Raw genomic sequence first — 24,288 nt, 5'->3', positions numbered from 1 at the left:
CAATCTACCTGGCTGGCAACCTGGACCACCCACTCTGCCGTGACGTGCGCCAACCCATTCGAGGCATTATACCACGAATTATGCTAGCAGCTCTGGCGTCTCCGAGACAGGGGGATGAAAAGACCCATTGGGTGCCCGGGTTCGTGGTGCGATTGTAAGGCGCCGACCGGAAGGGCGCGCGTGGTGCACCACCCATGCCATGGCATGGATGTCTGGCTGCGAGAAGCTTTCGGCGAGGCAGGCAACAACACCCGCCAAAAACGCGGCACTTTCAAGACACCATGCTACATAGACTGGAGATACTGGTCTCCTGCATTTCAGTTTCCGATACCCTCCTGATACTGATAGATATGCAGCCAGACAAGGCAGACATGAGAAGACGAATGCTCATCGTGCATGTATGCATGCAATTTTGTAAAATCGGACCAATGTGCAGTTTCCAAATCCAAGACGCCTGACCTGAGCGAGGATGCTTCGAGTTCGGTACCTAAGGTACGCCAGCCGCATGGCCCAAGAGCGCGGACTCGAATGGGGTCCGAGCACCGGAAGGGCCACCCACACAGCAGGTAAACCCCCTGTCTTGCAGTCTGTCTGCAGATATGCAGCCCAACCTACCCAGGGGGGTGGGTGGTGTCCCCGGGCTTAACGACCTACTACCCAGGTGGTCTAGGTACCTAAAGCTAAGAGCCAGCGCCAGTGCCTTGGGAGCCGGCCGCTTGCCACGAAAGCACCTGAGCACGCGTGATCCATAGAGAACCCCGGGAGTGGTGCGATTCATTGAAGGACGTAATGAACTGCAGATGAGTTGGAACATCGGCCATTTTCTCCCCTCCAGCGGCACGGTGCAACCTTTCAGCTGGTAGGCGATGTCACGCCCAGACGGAAGGAGAGATCCAAAATGCCGAGTCCACCATACGGAAGGCACGACGGGAGGAAAGACCATAGCTCCACTCCCGGACTTCTCCCGAGCCTTGGAGCGCTCCTGCCCCGGCTGGCTTAGAGGTCTTCTTGCCTGCCCGTTCAGGAGCCTCTTTAGTGGGGAACGCACGGGAGCTTGCACTGACCGCTTTCCCTTGTAACGGCAGAAAACGGGCGGTTTCTTCAATGGGTTACGGTGGGCCCATTGGCAGGCAGAATAAACCTCTCCACTGAAAAAAGTCCCGAGGATCTTCACCTAGAGAGCCTCGTCTACAATTCTTCCCCCCACGACTCGTAGCGCACGAAGTTACAATGGCGGGTTCAAGCGAGGGCGGCGGTGATGCCAAACGTGAGTTCCACCTCCAATTCTATCCAATTGGAGTTGCTCCATCCGTCCTAGGTGCGTCTGGAGATGAAAATGAAGCTGCTAACCCCTCCAATCACTCAGTGGCAAAGCGCAAGAAGCGCGAGGCTCGAGCAGCCCTCGACGAGAAGAAAGCCGCCAAGAATGCGGCGAAGAATGAAGCTAAAGCAGGACGGGTCGCGAAGTGGAAGCAAAATCGCAAGCTGGAGGACAAGGCCGCAAAGGCCGCCAGCCACCCGAACAAGGTAGCGAAGCGCAAGGCACGCCTGCTGGTCCTCGCCGAGAAGCTCGAGGCAGAGGCCAAGACGCTGCTGGCTCAGGCTAAGGACGCTCGTGAGAAGTACACCCAAATCGCACAATCCACAGAGGTACGTGACCCCTGTGTCAGCAATGAGGTGTTGCATACTAGAGGCGCAGGGCTAATCTTAAGATTCGCATTGCAGAAGGAAGGCGCCAAGAGTAAGGTCCAGTCTACCAATTCCCAGAAGGACGAGTCCGCCGATAGTGATGTGGAGTCCGATGGGGATAGCTCGTCAGACGACGGTGGTGCGAAAGTCGAGTCTACTCCTGCTAAGGTTACTCCTGTCGAAAAAGTCACTATCTCCCAGGAGGAAGATGTTGTCATGAAGGACAAGAAAAAGAAGAAGACTCGGAAGTCAGCCATAGAGACGCCAGAGGACAGTGCAGACGAGGCTGAAGAGCCGAAAGTCCAGGAGCAGCTAGCTCAGAAGGACAAGGCTAAGAAGAAGAAGAAACGTAAGCTGGAGGCCCAGGCTGACGACGGAGCTAAGACTGAGGACGTTGCTTCGGACAAGAAAAAGAAGAAGGCCAAGAAAGCGAAGAAAGAGAAACTGGAGGCGACCACCGCCAGCGAGGAGAAGACACCTGCCGCCAATGCGCCCGAGAATTGGAACGTTCAGAGCTTAGACGGCGGCTCTGACCGAAAAGCCAAATTCCTCAGATTGCTTGGTGGCAAGAAGGCTGGACAGACAATGGGAGACGGAGACAAACCTCGAGACAACCTCGATATGAAACATGTTGCGGATGACCTCGAGAAGCAATTTGAGGCCGGTAGACACATGAAGTTCGAGACTGGCGGCCAAAAGAGAGGACTAGGAGCATAGCAACCGGCGTTCGGATTCACGTCTGCGAAACACTTGATTTGGGCGTTCTGAGAGGGCCACCGGATTGCATGGAAAATACCAATTGATGTCATTTGCACCCGCAGCTAAACCCTTATTTTGACTGTCCCTCCCGTCTCCGTGTGATTGGTATAATATCGTACAGGCGCCACCTCGTCCTTGTACCATTTCTATAGCCATGCCAAGACAGCTTTAGGACATATACTTTCAATGTATGGAACATTGCCTCTCCCAGTCGGGAGGCGCTCTTATGATCTGTCGACTTGAAACCCTCATCCCCGCCACGATGTCATCGAAGCAGCTGTCGCTTATGAGCCGAGGCCGAACAGGCGTGAGAAGACCTCAAAGAGGAGTCCGCCGAAGACAATGAAACCGAGGACACCTGGATCGCGTTGCATTAGTTGAGTTCTTTTCTTACGGCGCGAAGGGGGTGTGCGTCTGTTTGCATACCGAGCCAAATGGGAGAGATAGGAGACTTGGGCTGATCCTTCGCCCTCTTCTTCAATTGATCCTCCGACTTGCCGCGGCGCGCATCTTGGTCCTTGGCGAACTTGAGGTTCCTTCGTCGCTGCTCGGGTGTTTGTGCCTGTGACCTTGTTAGCCCTGGCCCCCTTGTGGCGATTGTTCACGGACTGCACCTACCATTGTGAAGGTTCGGGAAGGAGGAAAGAGGTTGATTGTAGATGAAGACGATGCAATGTATCGTCAATCTGAAGAGCAGAAGAAGTCGCTTGACAAGAAAAAGGGAATGACAGGGAAAAGGGACTCGGTGGTGGTCCTGCGCAGGGAGGTTTGATATAGAGTGGCCGAGTCCGTAGGCGGCGTTGTCCCAAGAATGGGGACAGATTTCAACGAGTCTAGCAGGTCGCTCCCTAAACTTTTTGGAGACGTGTCGTCCAGAGCTCTCCCATTAGTCTCCAGGGCAGGGGTAGGTAGGGGTTCGCCTGGCGCGGGGCGAGCCAATCAGCGCTATTTTCCTGCTCGGGCGGCGCCGTCTGCAAGACTGGACCTCTGACAATGTGACTTTGTGCTGTTGCTGATCAAGGTGCTTAACCTTACCTAAATGAAAGTGCTTCTGCAGACACATTATCGAAAAGCTCTGCTGGAGATAACGTGTTGAGAGTTATGCTATCGAGATCGATAACAACCGCCGGCAGGCGACTGCGGCCAAGCGCAGCATTGTCCGGGTCTCTTGTGCAAAGACAACTTCGTTTCGCCTCATCACAAGGATCGCCAACCGTATGACTCTTCACATTTATTCTAATCACAGATCTGTCAACATGCTGACAATATGCTCCAAGACCAACTTTTACAAGACTTTCACACGGCCCGTTGCCAAGGTTCTGCTCATGGCCATTTTCACCTACCAGCTGGCCTACTGGGGGTGGGTGAAACTGGAGCAGGATGAGATCCGCGACCAGCGCGAGAGTAAGTGCTGATCTGTCTCGTCTAGCGCGCTCTCTTCGATTCTGATGCCACGTAGAAGAGATCACTGGGCTCGAGGCCGAGGTCAAGCGCCTGCAGGGTCCGCCTGCCGCCTCGTCAAGGTGACACAGCCTCGCGCACGCCTGTTGTTGAGCTGACCACAGCGCGGGGGAGCCGGTCAACGGCGATGCCACGTTGATGTCATGTTGTCTTCCGCCGATGACGGGCAGTCTCTTGCTTGCTCATCACGACCTCGACCGGATGCAACGGTGCCGTGCCTCCTACCGGTTGCATGGCTCGGTGAAGGAGTGATGTGATGTGTGGTGGCTGAGCCCAGCTGAACGGTCTTGGGGATGAACGCACACCTCACCGTGAGGAAACCATCCGCAGCTCCGCGTCGGCTGAGTCTGCCTCACCTGAAGACATTCACGCACATCACCTTGTGAAAATCAATAGTCGTCTGCACGAAATCGAGATGCATATAGAACACGGGGAGCTATCTTGTTGTTTCAACACCTGTATTTAATATTGTACCATACGGTACTCGTGCCGAACATCACATAGGTAGACAAGATGATACTTGTACAAGATTGAGTAACCCAATGTACCCTCGAACCCGAAAGAACCAAAAAGCAAAACGCCTGTCTCTTGATTTCCAGCTCCCCTTGTCGAGGAGGATCTGACCGTGCCATACAATATCCCGTAAACGCCGCACTTCGCTCATCAGCCATTAAATCGTCACAAGACCTGCCGTCTAGCCCCCAACGTAGTGCTCTAGAGAAGGACGAGAGCCATCAGGCTGGCCGCAAGGGTCATCGTCACCCAAGGTATTGATACGAGAGCCGAGGAAGAGAAGAAGTGGGCCGAGCCGGGGTAGTTGCAAGTAATCACCCCGTTGGCATCCTCCTCGGACCGCCGGCCGTAGCTCTGGTCGAAGCCAATCATGCCCGGCTGTGGACAAGAGAAGCCCAGAGATGCAGGGCAACTCTGGACGATGTTGTAGCAGAGGTCCTCGCAGGGGAGGACCTCCTTATAGGGACCGGGCTTGACAAACTCGTCGATCCGTGGGAGGCGCGAGGAGTCGACGCCGCTGGTCTTGTTATTCTGAATGCTTTCTATGACGGACTGCGATAGTGTAGACTTGTCCGGAAACGGTTGCGTGATGGCCCGTGGCCAGAGATACGAGTCCTCCTTTGCGAAGTCTTCACAGCGAGGAATGGTGACCGAGCACAGCCAGGCCTTGTATGCCTCGGCACATTGCGAACAGTTCCTCACCAGGGAGTATCTTTGTGTCGACTCAGCCTCGCACTGAATCTGGGCGAGATTCTTCTCGAAGTTCGAATACATCTCCTGCGCGAAGTCATCGTAGAAGTTTGCCAGGAGCGTGGCGTTAGGAAACGTGTTGTTATTGCTGGGAACAGCATACGCAACCTCATCGCAGAAGGTCAGGTTGAAGACTACCGCACAGTTTCCTCCCTCTTCCCAGTGAATTAGTGACAGTTCCAAAGAGATAGACACCAAGATACTTACGAGACTTCGTTGTGAAGTTGGTAGCTCGGAACACATGCCCGCCAGCGCCGACGCTGGTGGTAGATGTAGCTGTATTCCTAGCCAAGATACCAGCGTAGTTCGTGCTCGCGTTCAGACCGCTGAAATAGAATTGCTGCTTTGGGAGGTTGCCAGCGCCACGCCTCGTCATGCCTGTCGTAACCATGCTTGCAAATTTGCCATTTCGGACAGCCGCTATCTGTGCATAGTTCGTCAAGCCACAGTACGAGTATCGAAGGCCGCTGATCGACCGGTCCTGATCATTCTGAGCAAACATCACGTATGGCTCTGTGCTCATGACCTGCTGGTCAACCGCCTCGTCAGTGCTAGTTGTGAGGTTGTGTGTCATCAGCAGGGCAGCAGATGCATCGCTGTCTACCCATATCAGATCCGCCTCCGACGATTCATCGTAGCTGAAGTAGGGAGCATCGGTCGACGCGGCGACCTTGAAGTTATAAATGCCAGAAAAGTATTTGGGGTTGATTGTTGGCGCTGAGATGCCTATATATAAATCCTCGGAGGCACTGACGTTGAACATGACAGCTCCTTCGGTAAATTCCTGAAAGTCCTGCTGGTCCATGTCGGCACTAGGCCCAGGAGACTGGTTATTTGATGAAGTTGAAACCCACAATGTCAACTGTGGAGGATCCATAGTCGTCGCACTGATCCAGTCGGGTTGTTGGCACGTATTCGCAGAGATATACACTGTCTTCGTGGCCCGTCGTTCTAGAGGTCTGCTATCCTCCAGCTCCTCGCCATCAAGGCTTCGTTTCTCCGACTCATTCTGTTCACCTCGCAGTTCCAGACGTCCAGAGTCCCGGCCAAATATTTGTGTTCCCTCAAAAACAAATACTTTTGTCGTGCCCGGCTCAACATTCATCGGCACGGGGTTATTGTTCACCAACGACTCGACACCGGGTGGTGCTCGACCCAGAATACTCCTGTCAAACGCCGCGAATTCCGGCTCATACACCCCATCTCTTGTTTCCAGTTCTGTTTCTTCGATATCCAATGCTATTGATTCTTCGAATTGTATCGGTGATCCATGGTTCAGCTCCTCAGCGAGGGCAAATTGTGGGGAGAAGAGCGAGAAGTAAATGAGGATGAGGAGGCAGGTTGCGATCACACATGCCGCGAGCCGCGATGCCAATGGGCTCAGCTGCATCGCGAGGACATGCCCTCACGGGGCGCCGAGATCTCGGGTCGAGTAAGTCTTCGTAGCCGTAATCCGGTCTGTCCTGTCTTGCAAGTGCTCGGTTTAGTCGGACGGTACTGACGGATGTGCCACGCCTCTAAACCAAATCTTCAATCTTTTGCGTGCTAGTGCGATGAGACTGTTCTGCCAACTGGATTGTATTCGCTTTTCCTCGTAGGTTGTCACTGATCCTTTCGCCTCATGTAATGTTGTCCGGTTGATTCTTCTTGAAACAAGTGCCTTTCGTGGAAAGGAGGCTGTCTTCGGGGAGTTTCACAAGCGTGGATCCCATACACAGTGGTGTAGCTGCAGGGATCAAGCAAATGGATGCGTGGTCGTTGTCAGCGCTGCGCCGCACCGCCACCAGGACACCCCACTAGGTACAAGTGGACAGCCCAACAGCACAGTGAAATGACAGTGTACCTGAAGTACCCAGCATGCCCATAATTATCTTGCATCAAGGCCTTTGTGGCTCAACTCAATGGGAAGCTCACTCTTCGATTTGTGGCTTAATACCGGAAAATATCGATGATGATCGTTTCGTAATGAGCGTGTTCCTTGTTCATCTCAGTCAAGTTCACCCTGGAATTGTTTGCTAGCATGCCGCGGACCCTGGACATTCTTCACAAACACAGGAATGTTCATTCAAATTACTGAGCACTTGGAGCAGCTTCCGAGCATCTAGATTCGAGGAAAATTCAGTAGCATGGGTGAATTCAATTGACCGTAATCGAAAAGCCATCTCACGTTCCCATACCGTACATCTACAGGGTTTCAGACCAAAATCATGCATCTAAGTTGGCAGGCAGAGCCGCCAAAAGGACCAAGAATAAAGAAAAGCCATAATCCCCCCATATAATCGTGTCTCTCTACCGCCATTCCGTGTTCCCGCGTATTCAGTTCGTCATATACCAATGTGCCCGTTCGTAATTGTCCAGTGGTTCCTCAGCCGCCAGTCGTGTGATCATTAAATCATGTCCAACGCCGTGAGGAATCAGGGCTTTCAGTTAATTCAGGTGTGCTCTGGGCAGGTCTCCTCTCCGTCAGAGCCACGTGCGCTCTCAGATAGGGAGATACAAAGTCCAGTAGTGCCGCTTTACTCGGCCTTGGCCGCATCAGCCTTCGCGCGCAGGCCAGAGGCAGTGGAGCTGGAGCTGTGAAAGTGCTTGGCAAGCATGGGCGACAGGAAGGAGTGGAAGATGATGTTGGCACCCCTGATATCAAGTTAGGTTGGGTAATGTGGTAGTACAAGGTTGGAATTACTTACTGGAAGGCGGGGAGAGCGAGCCAGAGGAGGAAAACGAACTTGAAGGTGTAGTAGAATGGGAACCAGTAGACGACGTTCAACAGGCTCTCGAGAACGCTTGAGGATGGATTAGCACTACAGTTTCGGTTGCCTTTCAGCGTGGCATTGAAAACTTACGTGAAGAAGGCGAAAACAACCCAGTACTAGCAAGCTCTTGGTCAGTATATGAAACGCTCAGGAACATAGCTGTGCATGCTTACCGTCAGCCACTGGGTGTCATCGGCCTTGTTCGCCGTGAAGAGGGCATCAAGGGAGTAGTATCCTGGGATGACAAAGCCGGCAAAGTTGGTGAGGAGCTGGCCTCCGAGGTTGAAGACGATAAAGAAGAAGTAGAGAGCCACGAGGCCGATGACGGCATAGGCCTTCGGGACGGAAGTGCTCTTCTCGAGGTTGTTCAGGGCCGGGTACTTAGAGAGCTAGAAGATCGTTTCCATGTCAGCGATGTTCTACTCCAAAACGGCTATCGCCCGCAACGGCGCAGCTGGCGCATACCTCCCTGTCGAGCTGGCCCATGTAGTTCTGCACACGATCCTGAGCGGCCGCCATTTTGACAGATGTTTGATGAGAATTAGATTGCAGAAATGCGCAGTGGCAGTCTGTAGACAAATGCCGGTTAGTACCACGAGAGACCGTCTTGCTGCGGGGCCACGAGCTCCTCTTTGCGGAGAATCCGGAGCTACCTGGTTGGAATGCTCACTTACGAAGTCTGAGAGAAGTAAATTAGCGATGGATGCTTGAGAGCGAGTAGTGCGTCGAGTATTTGTCTGGAAGTAATTTGGCTTCCTTACGGTGGGAGTATTTGCGATAGGGAGAATTGTCAAGAGACAGGAATTTTGGCAGGTGAGCAGGTGAAGGTGTGGGAAAGAGGATGGATGGATGACGACTGTCGCTGATACGTGTTGCTAAATGCCCATTTCGACTCCACTCACCTCTCTTTGCTCTTGCACACACAATGACCTGTGCAGCTGCCGGGGGCTTCCCTTAACAGGAAGGGTGGATGTGGAAGTGGGATCTGCTGCTGTGGCTCAGCACCACCCAAGCACCCTACCGTCACAACCTTTCCTGCTCCCTCATCCCCCAGCTGCCCACCTAAAACTCCTCCTGTGACGTCCCTGTGCATGTCATACCTTAACTTGAGCGGGAGGTGGAGGCTAATTGTAGCTAGCGAATTAGATCACTTGAAACTGGCTGAGTAAGGCGGGTCCCAATCTCACTAACCTTCCGAATGTTTACTCTGTGAGTGCCTGAGGCCGCAATATTATCTAAACATCGGCGCATCGGCCTTTCCCAGTGTTGTGCACGGGCCACCCCAGCCGAGAATTTTGGGCTGGTCTCCTTGGTGACCTGCCACAGCAAAACAGAGGGCACGATCTGCCTCGTAACAAAACAATCTCCTCGCAGAAGTAGAAGCCATTCCGTCCCACATTGCTCGACCTTCTTCAGGCCTGCATCTGCTGCGCACCCCTGCCAGCCCGAGCATTCGACTTCCTTCTGTATTCTTTGCTCTCTTCAGCATCGTTTTCACATTCTCTTGTAATTTCTGCTTCTCTGCAGCGCCCGTGTCGTGCCTTGTTTGTCGTCGCATTGCCGCTCATGCTTGTGTTGACGGGGTCTGCGGAGACAATCGCTGACAAAAACAAGAACAACAAAGCCGAGTCAACAAACCACTCGCCGCACAAATGGACCCAACAGGTACGTCGTCTTGGCTCATAGACAATACTAAATGAATCGCTCGTGCGCATTCTGCATTGTCCATTATTTATTTTCTAAATTATTGTGCTCATTGCTTCACAGATTCCCATATGATGTCGGCAGCCGCCGGCCGAGTATCGAAGTCGAGGAAACGTCCTCAGTCCCGGGGCTCGACCGCATCCATCCGGAGCGCGACCACACAACCGAATTTGGACCAGCACTTTGGCGATGCTTCTGATGTCTTCACTACTCAATGGCTTGCCAATGAGCACAATCAGCCAAAGGACCTTGCGCCGGCTCCTCATCAAATGAGCCCCGAGGACATGCTGCTCCAGGCAACCTCGCAAATGCATGCTGGCCGCGACTATGCTCTGGATGCATCCATGAATTCTTCGGTAGGACAGGCCATGTCATTTCATCAGCATCATTCTATGAGCGGCCGGCAATCACTGCCGACTGACTCGTTCAGCGCCAACAACAGCTTTGTCGACCAGGATAGCCAGATGATGGATCGCGATGGGAACGAGGATGGAGACTCCGTTCTCGGTGTTGGTGGCCCATCAAAAGCCTCTCGATCGAGTGCCAACAATGAAGTAGAGATGCGACATCTCTTCAGGCAAAATCAACACCGCAGCTTGGTCGATGTTGCAGAAGAGCTTCATGGCAATGAGCGCGGTCCCAATTCAGAACGGACACGCCAAGTCTTTGCTATGCTTTGGTAAGTAGACCCATTTGGTCTAATAAGAGAGTCAATCATGAACGGTGCTCATTATCGCAAACAGGATCAACTCAGTGTGTTCAAAGGGCAAGGGCTCTGTGCCGAGAGGTCGTGTCTATGCCAACTATGCCTCTCGATGCGCAACTGAAAGGATTACCGTTCTGAATCCGGCAAGTTTCGGTAAACTCGTTCGAGTATTATTTCCCGGCTTGAAGACCCGCCGTCTTGGTGTCAGAGGAGAATCGAAATATCATTATGTCAATTTCACTTTGATGGAGGATGAGCCTGACCTTCGAGAGCCTCCGAGGAGTCTGACAGTACCTCTGGCAGAAGGCACAAGTCTCGTCCCAACTTTCAAGTAAGATACTTCCCCGACCATATACACGAGGAATTTATACTAACCTATATTTAGTGCTTCGTCTGGTACAGCAACAACAACGGCACGTCCTCAGAAGACGGCCTTCCCGTCCCCAGACCTTGCCCAGAACACTGACAACCAACCAACCCGGTCCCGTGAATTTACTCACTCTCTATACAACCAGCCGGACGTCTCAAGTATTGATCAGTTCCATTCCACCATGAACAAAACGTTGCAGAAACTTGACTGGGCGCCGGAATCAGAAGACCCGTTCCAGCAGTCCGAGCCTATTATCCTACCATCTATCGAACCGTTCCTTCCCAGTGGCACGGACCCAGATGCGGCCAAGTCGCTCACAGCTTTGTATCGCTCTCATTGTACATCACTTGTCGAGTGCGTTCGCTATTGCAAGGAGAAGACATTCTTCCACCTCTTCACCTCTTTCCAGGGCACTCTTACTATGCCTGTTCAAAAGCTTTTTGGAAACCCCGCCATTGCAGCTTGGATTGAAGAGTGCGACTTCATTCTATACCATCGAATGATGCGGATAGTATCTGCATTAACTCTCCAAGTTGTTCCAAAGCCGGTTTTGGACACTCTACGCAACATCTCGGAGAGATTGGTGCCGCATATTCGAGATTCATTCCAAGGTCAGCCTCATCACGTGGTGAGAGCAAAGGAAGCTCCTGCCACCTTGTTCGCCGGTCTTATCGACCGTGCTCTCCGTGTCAATTTGACAGCTCATGCCGCCGCAAACATGCTGTCCAATCCGGCGAACCGCGATGAAATGTATCTCGATTGGATTACAATGGTCCGCACTCGCAAGGTTGCGGAGTGTGTGCCAGACAAAGCCATGGATGACGTTGTCAATCTACTACTTACGGAGCTTCGCGGTCTGCTAGATCCTGTAGATGTTCCATGGGAGATTGAGTGCCTCACCCTATATGGCGACATGGCATTGCGCAACGGCCGCCCTCAGCAGTCAGATACCTCTGGTAACCTGGGCACACAGAATGTCCTAGATCGATGGGTCAACTTCCTACGGTCTCTTCCCACTCGATTCCCGTATGCGTCTCCTGCTGAGATTGTGCTCTTCGTACAAAGACTCGGGACCAACGTCATGAGGGATATAACAATATCCCAGGGAAAGAGCTTCGGATCGTGGTGGGTGACTAAATGCTGGGTCGATGAGATGATCTCTTTCCTGGCCGAGCAGGGCGGCTTCATGAAGCAGAAAACAACACAGACAGCACTGGACATTGGCAAACGCCAGGCGTCGACAAGAGAAGTCAGCTGTCAGGGCTCACGATACAGCAGCGGCAGTGATGATTTTAGTATGCCGCGCATGGGACAGGCACAACCTGACCGAGCGCCTTTTCCCACAGCCCCAGCACCTAGCACCCACGACACACTTGCGTTGAACGCAGCAAACCATGACGACAGCGGAATAGGCATTCGCACTCCCGAAGAAGAATTCCCCATGGATAAATTCACGTTCCCACAAGATGGCCACGAGCTTCTCGATGGGGTTGATCTTCACAACGGCATGACCAGCTGAGGCAGGCTTTTGCCCTCCTCTTTGACTTCTAGGTTCTGCTGTTTTATTATTATTATTGTGGTGGTTGCCCGATACCTCCTGCAGCGCACCATGGCTGCTTTACGTCACGATGGGACGATGGAACGAAGATACGACGGGTATTCCTATGGCTTTCATAAAAGGTCAGAGGTCAGGTGGACAGGTCACGCAACATGTTGGCATGTTGTGTTATTTGGAGTTTTTGTGTGTATATATCTTGCTTGGAAAACGATGGCTGCAACTGGAGGAAAGTTGCTGGCGGTGAGGTTTTGTGCCTTTCGACTGGAGTTGTGTTGTCCGAGTTTTTGTTGGAATACAAGTTGCGGCTATTGGCTAGTAAGGCCAAATTACCCCGTAAACGCGTTACTGAGTGGAGGTAATTGAATCGAAAGAGAGATGATGTTAATCTTGAGCCTCTTCCAATTGTGGGTGCGGTCTTGAACAAAATCGGAAGCAACATTCGAAACTCTCCCATAAATCTGCCCGACTCCGTCTACGCCGCCGGGGTTGGCCTACTTAGTCTCTTCCATGGCGTGTCGCACGAGCCCTTTTTAACATGTGAAGAGAGGTTCGGCAGCGCCACCACGCTAGACACTCCGCTGGCACGGGGCACGGGGCAGGTAGGTAGGCGGCGCGGGGATCAACTACCTGGAGAAGAAGTGAAGATCCACTTACACACCGTAAACAAGAAACCAATTTCCTCAAGCTGCTGGTGGTCACTTTGTACGAGGGGTATATATATGTAAGCTTCCAGGTACGCCCGCGGTGCCGGCTCTTACGGTGTGTGAGACTGACTATGACAAAGGAACAATCCTCGAGAGGTGTTGGGATTCAACAAGCTTCCTTCTCAAACTTTAACTCCTTCCGAATCGTCTGGAGTTTGTGACTCAAGAGTATATTTGCTCAGCCCGTGCGTGGCATTATCTGAAGTGCAACACCTTTTTGCTTTTTGGATATCAGTATTTCGGTCCTCGGGTTTTTTGGTTGTCACTACGGCATTTGTTACATTATATCTCGACAAGTCGCACAACACTAGCTTACAGTGGCCAGTCTGAGACAAGATGGTCAGGGAGCTGGAGGGCAACTTCAAAGTCGGTCAGACCGGTCTCTACACCAAGTCATGGCTTGTGAGTCTTCTCCCACGCAACGACAGCATCTCATTCGCTTGACTTACTTACATGTCTGTGTCGCGGGCAGCCCGATGAGACGCCCAAGGCGAAGCTCGTCTTCGTGCACGGGTACAGTGACCACATTGGCCGGTACTATGGCTTTTTTCCGTATCTCGCCGAGCAAGGCATCGCCGTGTATGGCTTCGACCAACGCGGATGGGGCCGCAGCGTGACGAAGCCGGCCGAGAAGGGCCTCACGGGCCCGACATCAGAAGTCATCGCCGACATTGCAGCGTTCACCCAGAGCGTCATGGTTGCGGAGCCGACGACTGCACCGCTCTTTGTCATGGGTCGTGAGTTTGGCCAACCTGGCTTGATCTCTCGTAGAAGCGTGCCTTTGCTGACTCGGATGTGATCCGGCTGGTAGACTCCATGGGCGGCGGCGAGGTGCTGACGCTCGCTTCAATGCCCGAGTATGAGGACAGCATCATCCGACATGTCCGCGGTTGGATTCTGGAGGCGCCGTTCATCGCCTTTCCGGAGAGCGAGACGCCCAGCACGCTGAAGATGTTTGCCGGACGGCTCGCCGGGCGCTTCTTGCCTCGCTTTCACCTCGTGCATGTCATCCCGGCCGAGTGAGTCTCCTTCGCACATCCCTTCTACAGAAAGCATTGTACTGACAGCGTGGACCGCAAGATACATGTCCCGCGACCCGGATGTTGTGCAGAGCGTGAAGGAAGACAAGCTGTGCCACAACACTGGCACGCTGGAAGGGATGGCAGGCCTTCTCGACCGGACGCTGGAGCTAGTGACGGGTAAGGTGAAGCTGAGCCCTGAGGTGCGAAGCCTATGGGGTGGGCACGGCGATGCGGACATGGGCACTAGCTACGCGGCCAGCAAGGCGTGGTTCGACAAGCAGACAACGGTGGCAGACAAAACATTCAAGACGTATGAGGGCTGGTTTCATCAGCTGCACACCGAACCCAACAAGGAAGAGTTCTACAGAGACGTCGCCGAGTGGATCCTGGCGAGGTGCGATAGCGAGGCGAGTGCTGCTGCGGTGGATGGAAATCAAACACAGCAACTGCCGCAGGCGAGCGATGAGGTGAAGACAGAGAGTAAACCAGAATCCAAGCTGTAGGTATGTGACGGGTTGGTTTACTTTATGTACATCATGTAGTTGGTGTTTGGGGATAGTGGATAGGCTATGATCTGCATCTATTTTCTACCTTGTTCACTTATTGGCCCTTTGCAAGTATCGGAAAGGAGAAGAAGCCCATGTCCTGCTTACGTGCCTTGCCGGCGTTGATTAGCTGTCATACCATACTATATTACAATTCTTGGAGGCAACGTAGATGTCCTTGTGCTTTGGGTTATGAGCATTACCGACTCGGGAGGTGTGCATTTCCATCAACCTTGAACCATGTGCTGGAGCGTGATCTAGTGTCATGTCGATGATATCCAGCTTTTCAAGGACGCACTAAACAGCGCTCACTTAAGTCTGGGCTGTAATATTGTATTATCTACAACCGGTTTCCTTGCCAGTAAAGTTGGAGTGAAGGCTTACACTATGAGAAAATGTGCGGGGTCTGAGACTTGGTTGATGCCTGAGGGTGTCTTCAGCCTTGTCTAACACTTCTTCTGAAGGTCGACCTTTGAAACAAATACAAGGAAGGTAGTCGTGCTCCTCTTAAAAACATTGAGTCGTTCAAGTTTTCAGAAACTTTAGATGGCTTCAGTCCAGGGGGACAAGAAAGCTTTGAATCTTGCGCTGTCGCTCAGCAAGCTGGGGTTGTCGCCTCCTCCGTGCACAAAGCATGATGGGTTTTACACACCAAACAACTGGTCCTTCTACTCAAAGTATGAATACAGCCATCTCGATAGAAAGAGTCGCCAAATTCGCCTTCTTAAAGTCTTTTGGGTGTATAGCTTCCGCGAAGAGTATATGCAAGACCACCCTCACTGGATTAACGATCCTGAATCACCAGACGCCTTCACAACTGCCCCAGTTCTGGCATGTGAAGTCATCGACGGAGTACCACTTTCCAAATGTTCAGTGAAATACCTGACTCTGTCGTACGCAGCAGGTAATCCGAGAGACACGGATACCATACTTGTCAACGGATGTATATTTGAAGCCTTTGCACAGCTTGCCCACGCTCTTAAATGCGCTCTTTTCTATTGTGAAAGGAAAAGTCTCATTAAAGATGGGCACTGCTTGTTATGGGCGGACCAAAATTTGTATCAACCAGTCGAACCCTGAGGAGAGAGGCCACCAAGTTATGATGATGCGAGACATATATTCCCACAGTGCAACTACCCTTGTCTGCCTATCTACCAAGTTTCGAGAACTATATCCTAGGGAAAGCCAAGGAGAAGAACACAATGGCTTGGATTGGTTTATGCAGATGTCAGGTTCTACAGACAGCCTTTTTGACGTGTTATGGAACAACTGTGGCAAAACATTACGACATCCCTCGCTGTCATCATTCCTAGCCTTTGTGCGATCCCCATGGTGGACAAGGTCATGGGTGTACCAGGAGTTTATGTGTGCGCAAGAGGTCTGCTTTATTTTTGAACAAGACGACGGACCCTGGGAGGAGATATCCACACACCTTACCCCCGACCCGGGGTCCTGGGCGGATGAATGGAGCAGACGCCTGGCAAAACAGTCTCACTTGGATCTTGCTTACGTCAAGCAACTTAGTGATGATATGATGCAGCAAGAGAAAACTCCAGAAGGGGCTGAAAACCCACAGCGCCGCTCCTCGGCCCGAAGGATCGCTGCCGTTACGGTTGATAGAAACTTCGTTTACCTGATAAGTCAATTTAGAGATCCAAAGGTGCAAAGGTCCCTGCGCGCAATGGCAGACATGCTAAAGGGCCGGTCTCAGCAAGACTGCATGAGAGGGGACCTGAGAGTCCTGCTTCACCATGCACGCAACTTTCGAGCTTCGGATGCAAGAGACAAGATTTATGCATTCATTGGGCTTGCGCGGGTTGACTATGGGTTTAAGCCAGATTATACACCTACCAACACAGCCGTGCATGTCCACTCGGACGCAGCACAGAGAATCTTAGCCCATGACAAAGATCTGACCTACCTTTTGGAGCAAGCATTTGTTGGTCGAGGGGATCTTGGATATTTTCTCCCATCATGGGTACCAGACTGGAACTGCCAAGAAGACCACTCCGTCCTACAGGAACTAAAGCAGTATGCTAAGGAGGCCTTGAAACCAAGAGATTCGTCTGAACCTCTTGATTCTGATGATATCCAGGAGGTTGACGATGAAAATTTCTTGCTGAATATGACTGGTTTCGATGACAGCTCGAGCGACAAACAAGTGGCTGCCGACTTCAGAGAAAATGGTGATCAAAACCTCATGCTGCCAGTGATGGGTAATCAACTTGCGGTCCTTCCTAAGAAATGGGAGACGATCTCCCCAAATCTACGAGTGTTTGCACTCGGGGAGCATGGTATCGCTTACACACCTAACACAGCCCGTCCGGAAGATGAGATCTGGTCTCTCGCTGGATGTAAATGGCTGACACTCTTACGGCTTGAAGAGGAAGATAAGTATTACTTCGGAGGGCTTGTTATCGTGATTGGTGACTGTCGCGGTTGGAAGCCGACATCTAAAATACACCTGATCTAAAGTATTTGAAGAGGCCACGACAATTGCAGGAGCCGACACACGGTTAGTGTTTGGTTCCCGGAACACCAAGTAGACAAGAGCATAGATAGATATGTTTACGGTCATTGCCCTTACTGAGACTGGGAAAACAAAAATGGGTAGTAACTCTTTGTTGAGGAGTCTGTGAGACCTATCTCGAACTAAAATTTCATTACTAGGTCGGAAAAGCATCGGTGGTTAGACGCCGTGATGTAAATCAACCTGGTCCCTGGAAATTGGGCAAGCCAAAGGGAGAGGCTGAAGCAGAACGATGATTGTTGTATATATCGAAATCGAAAACAATAACACAGTTCTTAGACTGGTTGCTATAATGGCCCAACTGACAGTTCAACCTTATACACTTGTGTGGCTGCCTTGTTTGACCGCAAAAACCTCCCTGGCTTTAACACTGGCTTGGCAATTTTGCAAAAAGGCGCATGCTCAAACAAAATCTCTAGTCCTGTTAAAGGCGCCTGTGAAGTGTCGACTTTCAGGAAATAAGAGTGGATTCGCTCATGCACATGTCGGCAATTTCCAAGCCATCTGATAAGATCCATCAAGGTTCCAAGACCGATAGTTGATTCAGAAGTCTTGTCGGATGTTTCTTGACCAATCGACCGGCAGTGGGTTCGGGTAGGGAATGCCGCGAGGTGTGAAACCGCGCTGTGGTGGTTCCGACTGTCGCCGAAACATTGGCAATGGCGCGAACAGACAGCTGGGCGGGCTGCCTCCGGGATCTATAAGACGGACACTTCCCCGTGTCAAGCTCCGACAACATCCCCCCATTCAAACAATCTGGACTTCTTCCGTATCGGGCGGCGAAGATCTCGGCCTCCGTGAATGAGTGTTCAAGGCCGGCATGCCGAGTGGCCTTCGTGAGCTATGCCGACCCCTAACATGCCCCGCACGCCTTCAATATGATGGCACCTCCCCTCAGTAGAAAGGGGAGCAGGACACCACAGTGGTTTTACACGGGCTATGCATAGCACCCAATCACTTTTATGCCAGCTTATGCCGCCGGGCTCTCGGCTTGAGGGACATCCGCGTTGAGCGCGAGTCTAGCGATGCAACGGCGAAGGTGAAGACAAAATTGGCCTGAATGCGCGCTGTTGTCAATTGCCGCACAAGCAGGCAAAGTAAGTGAGCAACAGAGAGCAGTGGCTGCATTTCTCTATTCAGCGTTGCCACTGCGCAAAAGCTTCTTCGTCGCCCACAGTATCGCTGTGCCCCTTTATTATCTATTTCTGTCTGTCTGAGGCATCCCTTGTAGTCGAGGGATCCAAATTACAATTAGTGGTGTTTTGGAATTGCCATCTCTAGCCGCCAAATTCCCATCGTCCCTTTCTTTTTCGGGGGTGGACCAGGATCCAGTCTTGCCTATCCGTGTCCACGGCTGCCCACGTGCGAGCCTCGACACCTTCTGACCTTCCTTTTCTCCTCAGCGACCACGGTGAACACAAACTCTGCAAACTTTTGACAGCTCACCGAGAGCTGTGTCACATTGGGAAGCAGTTTTATAGTCTCTTCATAATCTTACATCCGCAGCATCATCAGAAAGCAATTTCCCGGTCAGCAGTTATCTCCGGCTCGCGTTTCTCGAGTCGCCTCGCCACACAGGATGCCTCCCAATATCCCCTCGGAGCCGGACCTTTCGGCCAGTATCACGATGCATCCCCATCCATTCCAGCTGCGCGAGTATCCCAGCCGCTCAAATAACCAAACGCCAGTCTCCTTGCGCAACATGGCTGCGCTCAGCCCTCCGGTAAACGCCGCCTCGAGCACGGGCGTCGAGACTTCGAACGAGAATGAGAGCGATGCCGTGGCTCGCCATGTGAGCGCCGACGTCGAGAGCCAGATGACTGCGGGCCGCACCGGCCGGATACCGCGATACTCGCTCGAGAACGACCCGTACGGCCTCAGCCAGGCGTACAAGACTGTCGACGAGCTTGAGCGAATCAAGGCCAACACGTCTAGGAAGCGTGACGGTCTGCCAGGCGATGCAAGCCCCGAGAGTGTCAGTGCAGGGACCGTTGCGGTGGCCAAAGGTAAAGCTGGCGGCGGCGTTCTTTCCGGCTGCATCCCGCTGCCCAAGTTTGGGCGGTCTGCCATTCAGGCTCGCCGTGTGCAAGGCTTCTACAACCGACAGAACGAGACCATTGAGCGGCTCCTCAAGTCGGTCGAGGAGCACCGGGAGGCGGCCCGTCAGGAGCAGGGAGAAGACCAATTCAAGTTCAAGATCGCCGTGTATGGGTCTTTCGTGGCCAACATTATCCTCGCAGCCCTCCAAGTGTACGGCGCAGCGGCCTCCGGGTCGCTATCGCTGTTCACGACGATGGCGGACGCGATCTTCGACCCGCTTAGTAACATCACGTTGATCCTCTCGAACCGGGCCGTGAGCCACGTGGACCCGTCGCGGTTCCCGTCCGGCAAGGCACGCCTGGAGACAGTGGGCAACATCGTCTTCTGCTTCCTGATGACGGCCGTCAGCTTCATCCTCATTGCCTTCTCGGTGAAGCAGCTCGTGGACCGCGCGGGCAGCTCCGAGCTTAACGACTTCCACCTGCCCTCGGTCATCGCCGTGGTTGTGGCTTTCAGCACTAAGCTGGCGCTGTTCCTCTACACCTGGGCGCTCAAGGACAAGTACAGCCAGATCTTCATCCTCTGGCAGGACCACCGCAACGATCTGCTGATTAACGGCTTCGGTATCCTGACGTCCGTCGGCGGCTCCAAGCTCGAGTGGTGGATCGACCCCATGGGCGCCATCATCCTGTCCGTCGTCGTGTCCGCCATCTGGCTGCGCACCGCCTTCGCCGAGTTCCTGCTCCTCGTCGGCGTCGTCGCCTCCGTCGAGACGCAGCAGCTCATCACCTACGTCTGCGTCACCCACTCGCCCGCCGTGCGCCAGATCGACACCGTCCGCGTCTACCACAGCGGGCCCCGCCTCATCGCCGAGGTCGACATCGTCATGGACCCGGGCGCCTCGCTCGCCGAGACCCACGACGTCGCCGAGGCCCTGCAGTTCAAGCTCGAGAGCCTGCCCGACATCGAGCGCGCGTACGTCCACGTCGACTACGAGACTACGCACAAGCCCGAGCACGCGTACAGGAAGGACCTCTAGGGCAGCTGTCCGAGGCCGAGGCGCAGGGATGTCGTTCGGCTTGCTAGATCGGGCGTGTTGGACGATTGACTGACCGTTTTCTGGAGAGGTATTTTGGGAGCATTACAAGGACATATCATTGCACGCATCAGACATCCATCAGCGGTGTCATTAACATCAGTCTTTACCGGCGTTCGAGGAGCAAGCAGCAGCATAAGATAGATCAATTGGCCGAGGGGCTTGGTTCACAGGGCGCTTAAGGTGTCGAGCATATTCTTGAAAAGTGTGGTGTCAATATCTCCATTATAACATCGGTACTAGCAATACGCCTAATGAAAGCCACAACCGACATATCGGGGTTGTCACATCGTAAATCGTGAGCATCGTAATGTCAAACCAGACCATGCTCGCCAATAATGCCAAAAATGAACCAAAAAAAACGTACAACACCAGGGATTCGCTGGTCGTCACCGACCCAACTACTAGTCCGGCCCTCAGCAGCTTGTCAAGTGGCAGAGCGGACGGGATGCCGAATTCTCTGCTGGGTATGGTCGTACGTATCAATTTCTGCTCGAGTTCTGGTTCTTAATGGCGTGGCATGTCTCCTGGCTCTGTCCCTCATGAGCCCACGCACATGCTTGAAGTCAATGACCCACATCTCAGAACAAGAACGGCTGAGTGTTTATGCGCCGACAGTTGGCACAGAGGTGATACAAGGAGGATCGCGGATCCTTGTCGATGCACTGATTAAGCCAGAGAAAGAGCTCCTTCGACTGCTTAGGGGTCGGCAAGTGGAGATGCACTTGTCTGTGATAGAGCTTCTTGCAGAGCCTCGCGCCGTCGGTGCTGTACTCCTTCTCTCGCCGCAAGATCCAGTCCTTGCAGTAGCAGCCTTTTCGAAATGTAATGGACGAAATTTGCACAAGCGTGGACTGCCTCAAGTAGTAGAGGAAGAAACCATCTGCTCTGTAACCAGTCCGAGGATACTTACCCAAGTAGGGTGAAGTGCTATAGCGCAGGGGGTCTAGATCGATGTCTTAACGTACGAAGGTCAAATTCAGCTTATATATAGAGACATAGGGAAATGTTTGGCGCGTCTGACTCACTTCCTACGACAAAATTATTTGTCCTGTATACAATGGGTGTCCCTTCTTCGTTGGTCTGCTTGCACGCTCGTAGGAGGTTGATGTGCGGCCTGCGGTCTGTCAAAGGGTACGCTTTCGGCCACACATAGTCCCCTGTACCCTGCCCGAATATCTTGCCGTAACCTTCGAGCAGGAGTCGCAAGTGAAGCTGCCTCCGTCTCGGAGAAATATAAATTGGATTGGGAGATTGGAGCAGAAGCTCGTAGACCTCTAATCGGATCTCATACGGTAAATCGAGGAAGCAAAACGGCTTCGCGATGTCTTCCGTTTGTGTCTGCACCTCTGTTTCCGTTTTGCTCGGAGCACCAATACGGTGCTTGGCCTTGGCGGCGGGAGAAGTCTAACATTTTCGATTAGAGGTATTCTAAAGTATCTCCTATGCTTCGTAGTGAAGTGATTATACTCGGAAGACAAAGGGACTCTTTGCAGATCCAGGTATCCCTCCAGGATTTCGCACAATAAGGACCGTGTAAGCGGATTGGAGGCTTGGAGGGGCGTTTGCCGCTAGGCAGACCCTGCAGTGGGGGTGGGCCTGCGTAGATCTTCGGGCTCACAGCTGTTCACATGACAGCCGCGCGACGTCATTGGAGAAGACGACGAGCGGTGACCTGGAAGGAAGGCAAGCAGGCAAGGAAGGGGTCGTGAGGGAGAGGGGCAATTAATCAAGATTGGGGCATGCCGTTTGGAGATCGGTGCGGATTTGCAGTCAGATGGGAAGAGTCATGACGTTTGAACGAATCGATGAAGGAGGCAGATCTTACGGCCATGTTCTGGACACTTCTCCGTCCTCGTGATGTTGAGGCAATTTGCGGGGTTGTTGCCGAGCCGAGTATCGTATCGCAACCAGAGCACTGTCGCGGCATGTTCTCCGCTCCTAACGGCGAGTTCAGTTCGTTCTCGCTGCTTGCCTGCAAGAATAGGACTTTTAGCAAGAGTCTCGGAGTCTCCTGAAGCTATGGCCATTAGCTATGATGACCTCGTCTAGATAGATAGACGCTGCAGTGCTCTTTTCCGGGTCTGGGGCCCCACATGTCTATGTAGAATAAGCTGAGTATCATTACCTTGATTGCTTCCACCTCACAAGCTGGATGCGGGGAAGCTCAGTTCTGAATGGTGATGACGGATGGCGGGGCAGGCACCTCGCATGTGGAGAAGGAAGTGACTTGAAAGTCGACTACATCGATCAGCTCTGGCCGTTTAGCGATGTACAGTGGCGGTGGTCGTGTGCCACTGCAAGTGAAGCATCGGCGTTTCGAAGTTGCGATTGGCAACGTGAAGTGATGAAATATTTGAGTGTTTTCAGACTTGCGTTTGCCTCTGGACCACAGGAGGGGGTCGCGTGAGCGGTGGAGTGAGATATATCTGTTTAGATTGCCGAGTCATTTCTAAGTAGGTAGCTGCCTAGTGTTTCGAAAGGGTAGGTGATAAATTGATATTGGAGCGAGGCTTTCATCAGGTATGCCATTGAGCTCGGTGAAGCAGGCAACCGGCCGCGCCTGCCGATGCCTGCTCCATGTCACTCATTGCGTGTGGGCAGCCTGCGGTTGTAGATAGGCGCCGACGAGGATAGGTAGGTCAAAGGTTTGCCGTGACTGCCTCTCCCACAGATCCTGATGAATCCCATTTGTAGGCGAGTCGAGCCTTATCACTGTTATCTAAACGTAATTTGCTTTGCTCTGGGCATCAGTAAGGCTCAACTAAGCTACGAGAGATCGAGAAAATAATAATAATGGATATGCGATAGAAACAGAAGACTTTCCAAGATACGAGGGAACTGCCTGCCGTGCCGATCCGATCAATCGCATCCACTCTTGGTAGCTACTGCATAGTATGTAGTCAAGTAGTCAGCGAAGGCACGATAGATGGTTCAAACTACTGATCTAATAAAGAAGGAACGTCCGTCGAACTGGTTGAGGCCCAGACAATGGCTTGTACTGCGGTATATGGCGTGCAGGCATCTACCTCACACTAAGAAAGAATGAATCTCGCTAGAATAGCGCCCCACACCATCTCTTCGTGTAAGACCTTACCGTTTTCCCTAGTGTTTTGTTTCCTGGACGGGCTTCTCAGCCAGCGTGCGAGCCACGTTCCTTTTCTTTCCGGGCGAAGGAAAAAGAAAAGCTGCAACGCCAATCATTCTTTTATTTTAGTCTAACGGTAGATAATTTGTATACTCAATTTCCTCGAATCCGCGAAACGGCGACAAGAAGGCAATTCGCGACAGTTGTGCCACGGAGATAGTACCTACAAAGCATCCCCTTCTCGAACCAATTGAATGCCTCTCAAAGTAATGCACGGTTCAAGAGTATGCTCATTCTCCTGAGAAGGGGTCTGCTCGACATGGCGATTTGCAGCATCAATGGCCTTCTTCTCTGTAGGAGCTGTCTCCCACGCTACGTGATGCTATCTATATTGTGTGCAAGGTGAAGAAGGTAGATACATGTATGTGGCAAGTCAATGTCATGTAGACCTTTTGTCGCGGCTGCCAGCCAAGATGGTCATGTACTATAGGTGGTCTAGGGAACCAGTCTCCGGAATAACGTAAGTTAGCCAGCCCATGCTGTACATTGCCTTACTGCGTACATTCCCACTACGCGTACATGTAGACTAATGAGCGGCAACATCATGCATGGGGAGGTGGAGGTGGAGTGGTGTGTATCTGCTCTGGAGACTAGGGTATATACAACAAGCCTGCATGGATATGGATGGATGCATGCGCGCCGTGTTAAACGAAGACGCCGTAGTCGCCAGCAATTTCCCGCTGGCGATACACACACACACACACCTTTCAATCTCTTATTATCTGTCACCTACCTACCTAAGCACTTGGTGTTTATATTGCTTTGGCAGGTCTGGAGCTTGGGGTTGGGGGAGAGGTGAAGGCCAAGGCGATGAAGTGACTGATGCTTTTAGCTCTAGTCCTGGACCCATTTGGCTGGCCGCACTAAAGAGGCGGTTTGGGTATGGCGTACCAAGGTAGTATGCCTTTCCCCTGTTCCTAACGTAGCGGCAGTCTTTACC

At 52.5% G+C, this 24,288-nt stretch overlaps 8 protein-coding genes across 8 annotated transcripts; 5 read left to right on the top strand and 3 right to left on the bottom strand.

The window, feature by feature from the left end:
- Window positions 1-1,230: 1,230 nt before the first annotated feature.
- On the top strand, window positions 1,231-2,406 carry UCRPA7_1510 (putative wound-responsive protein ked protein; the record flags this gene model as incomplete). Its single annotated transcript, XM_007914090.1, has 3 exons — window positions 1,231-1,267; window positions 1,319-1,650; window positions 1,726-2,406. The coding sequence occupies 3 exons, from the start codon at window positions 1,231-1,233 to the stop codon at window positions 2,404-2,406; spliced, it is 1,050 nt and encodes a 349-aa protein (XP_007912281.1).
- A 326-nt stretch (window positions 2,407-2,732) lies between these two features.
- On the bottom strand, window positions 2,733-3,069 carry UCRPA7_1509 (putative secretory pathway protein ysy6-like protein; the record flags this gene model as incomplete). The annotated part of the gene is made up of 3 exons (XM_007914089.1): window positions 2,733-2,806; window positions 2,875-3,010; window positions 3,067-3,069. 3 exons carry the CDS (start codon window positions 3,067-3,069, stop codon window positions 2,733-2,735), a joined length of 213 nt encoding a protein of 70 aa, XP_007912280.1.
- Window positions 3,070-3,704: 635 nt separating this feature from the next.
- UCRPA7_1508 (hypothetical protein) lies at window positions 3,705-3,975 on the top strand (the record flags this gene model as incomplete). The annotated part of the gene is made up of 2 exons (XM_007914088.1): window positions 3,705-3,852; window positions 3,908-3,975. The coding sequence occupies 2 exons, from the start codon at window positions 3,705-3,707 to the stop codon at window positions 3,973-3,975; spliced, it is 216 nt and encodes a 71-aa protein (XP_007912279.1).
- A 648-nt stretch (window positions 3,976-4,623) lies between these two features.
- Window positions 4,624-6,049, bottom strand: UCRPA7_1507 (putative calcium influx-promoting protein ehs1 protein; the record flags this gene model as incomplete). The annotated part of the gene is made up of 2 exons (XM_007914087.1): window positions 4,624-5,327; window positions 5,380-6,049. 2 exons carry the CDS (start codon window positions 6,047-6,049, stop codon window positions 4,624-4,626), a joined length of 1,374 nt encoding a protein of 457 aa, XP_007912278.1.
- A 1,639-nt stretch (window positions 6,050-7,688) lies between these two features.
- On the bottom strand, window positions 7,689-8,444 carry UCRPA7_1506 (putative protein yop-1 protein; the record flags this gene model as incomplete). The annotated part of the gene is made up of 5 exons (XM_007914086.1): window positions 7,689-7,806; window positions 7,860-7,955; window positions 8,016-8,041; window positions 8,099-8,314; window positions 8,391-8,444. The coding sequence occupies 5 exons, from the start codon at window positions 8,442-8,444 to the stop codon at window positions 7,689-7,691; spliced, it is 510 nt and encodes a 169-aa protein (XP_007912277.1).
- Window positions 8,445-10,021: 1,577 nt separating this feature from the next.
- On the top strand, window positions 10,022-12,224 carry UCRPA7_1505 (putative rfx dna-binding domain-containing protein; the record flags this gene model as incomplete). The annotated part of the gene is made up of 3 exons (XM_007914085.1): window positions 10,022-10,308; window positions 10,373-10,666; window positions 10,721-12,224. 3 exons carry the CDS (start codon window positions 10,022-10,024, stop codon window positions 12,222-12,224), a joined length of 2,085 nt encoding a protein of 694 aa, XP_007912276.1.
- A 1,079-nt stretch (window positions 12,225-13,303) lies between these two features.
- Window positions 13,304-14,492, top strand: UCRPA7_1504 (putative alpha beta protein; the record flags this gene model as incomplete). Its single annotated transcript, XM_007914084.1, has 4 exons — window positions 13,304-13,369; window positions 13,440-13,704; window positions 13,779-13,986; window positions 14,048-14,492. 4 exons carry the CDS (start codon window positions 13,304-13,306, stop codon window positions 14,490-14,492), a joined length of 984 nt encoding a protein of 327 aa, XP_007912275.1.
- A 4,274-nt stretch (window positions 14,493-18,766) lies between these two features.
- Window positions 18,767-20,143, top strand: UCRPA7_1503 (putative cation diffusion facilitator 1 protein; the record flags this gene model as incomplete). Its single annotated transcript, XM_007914083.1, has 1 exon — window positions 18,767-20,143. The coding sequence occupies one exon, from the start codon at window positions 18,767-18,769 to the stop codon at window positions 20,141-20,143; it is 1,377 nt and encodes a 458-aa protein (XP_007912274.1).
- Window positions 20,144-24,288: the final 4,145 nt, after the last annotated feature.

The sequence above is a fragment of the Phaeoacremonium minimum genome (assembly GCF_000392275.1).
Source record: "Phaeoacremonium minimum UCRPA7 unplaced genomic scaffold PA7_03_scaffold_110, whole genome shotgun sequence".
Taxonomy (NCBI): domain Eukaryota; kingdom Fungi; phylum Ascomycota; class Sordariomycetes; order Togniniales; family Togniniaceae; genus Phaeoacremonium; species Phaeoacremonium minimum.
Note: the sequence above shows the minus strand (reverse complement) of the source record. Positions and strands in the feature narration are given on the sequence as shown.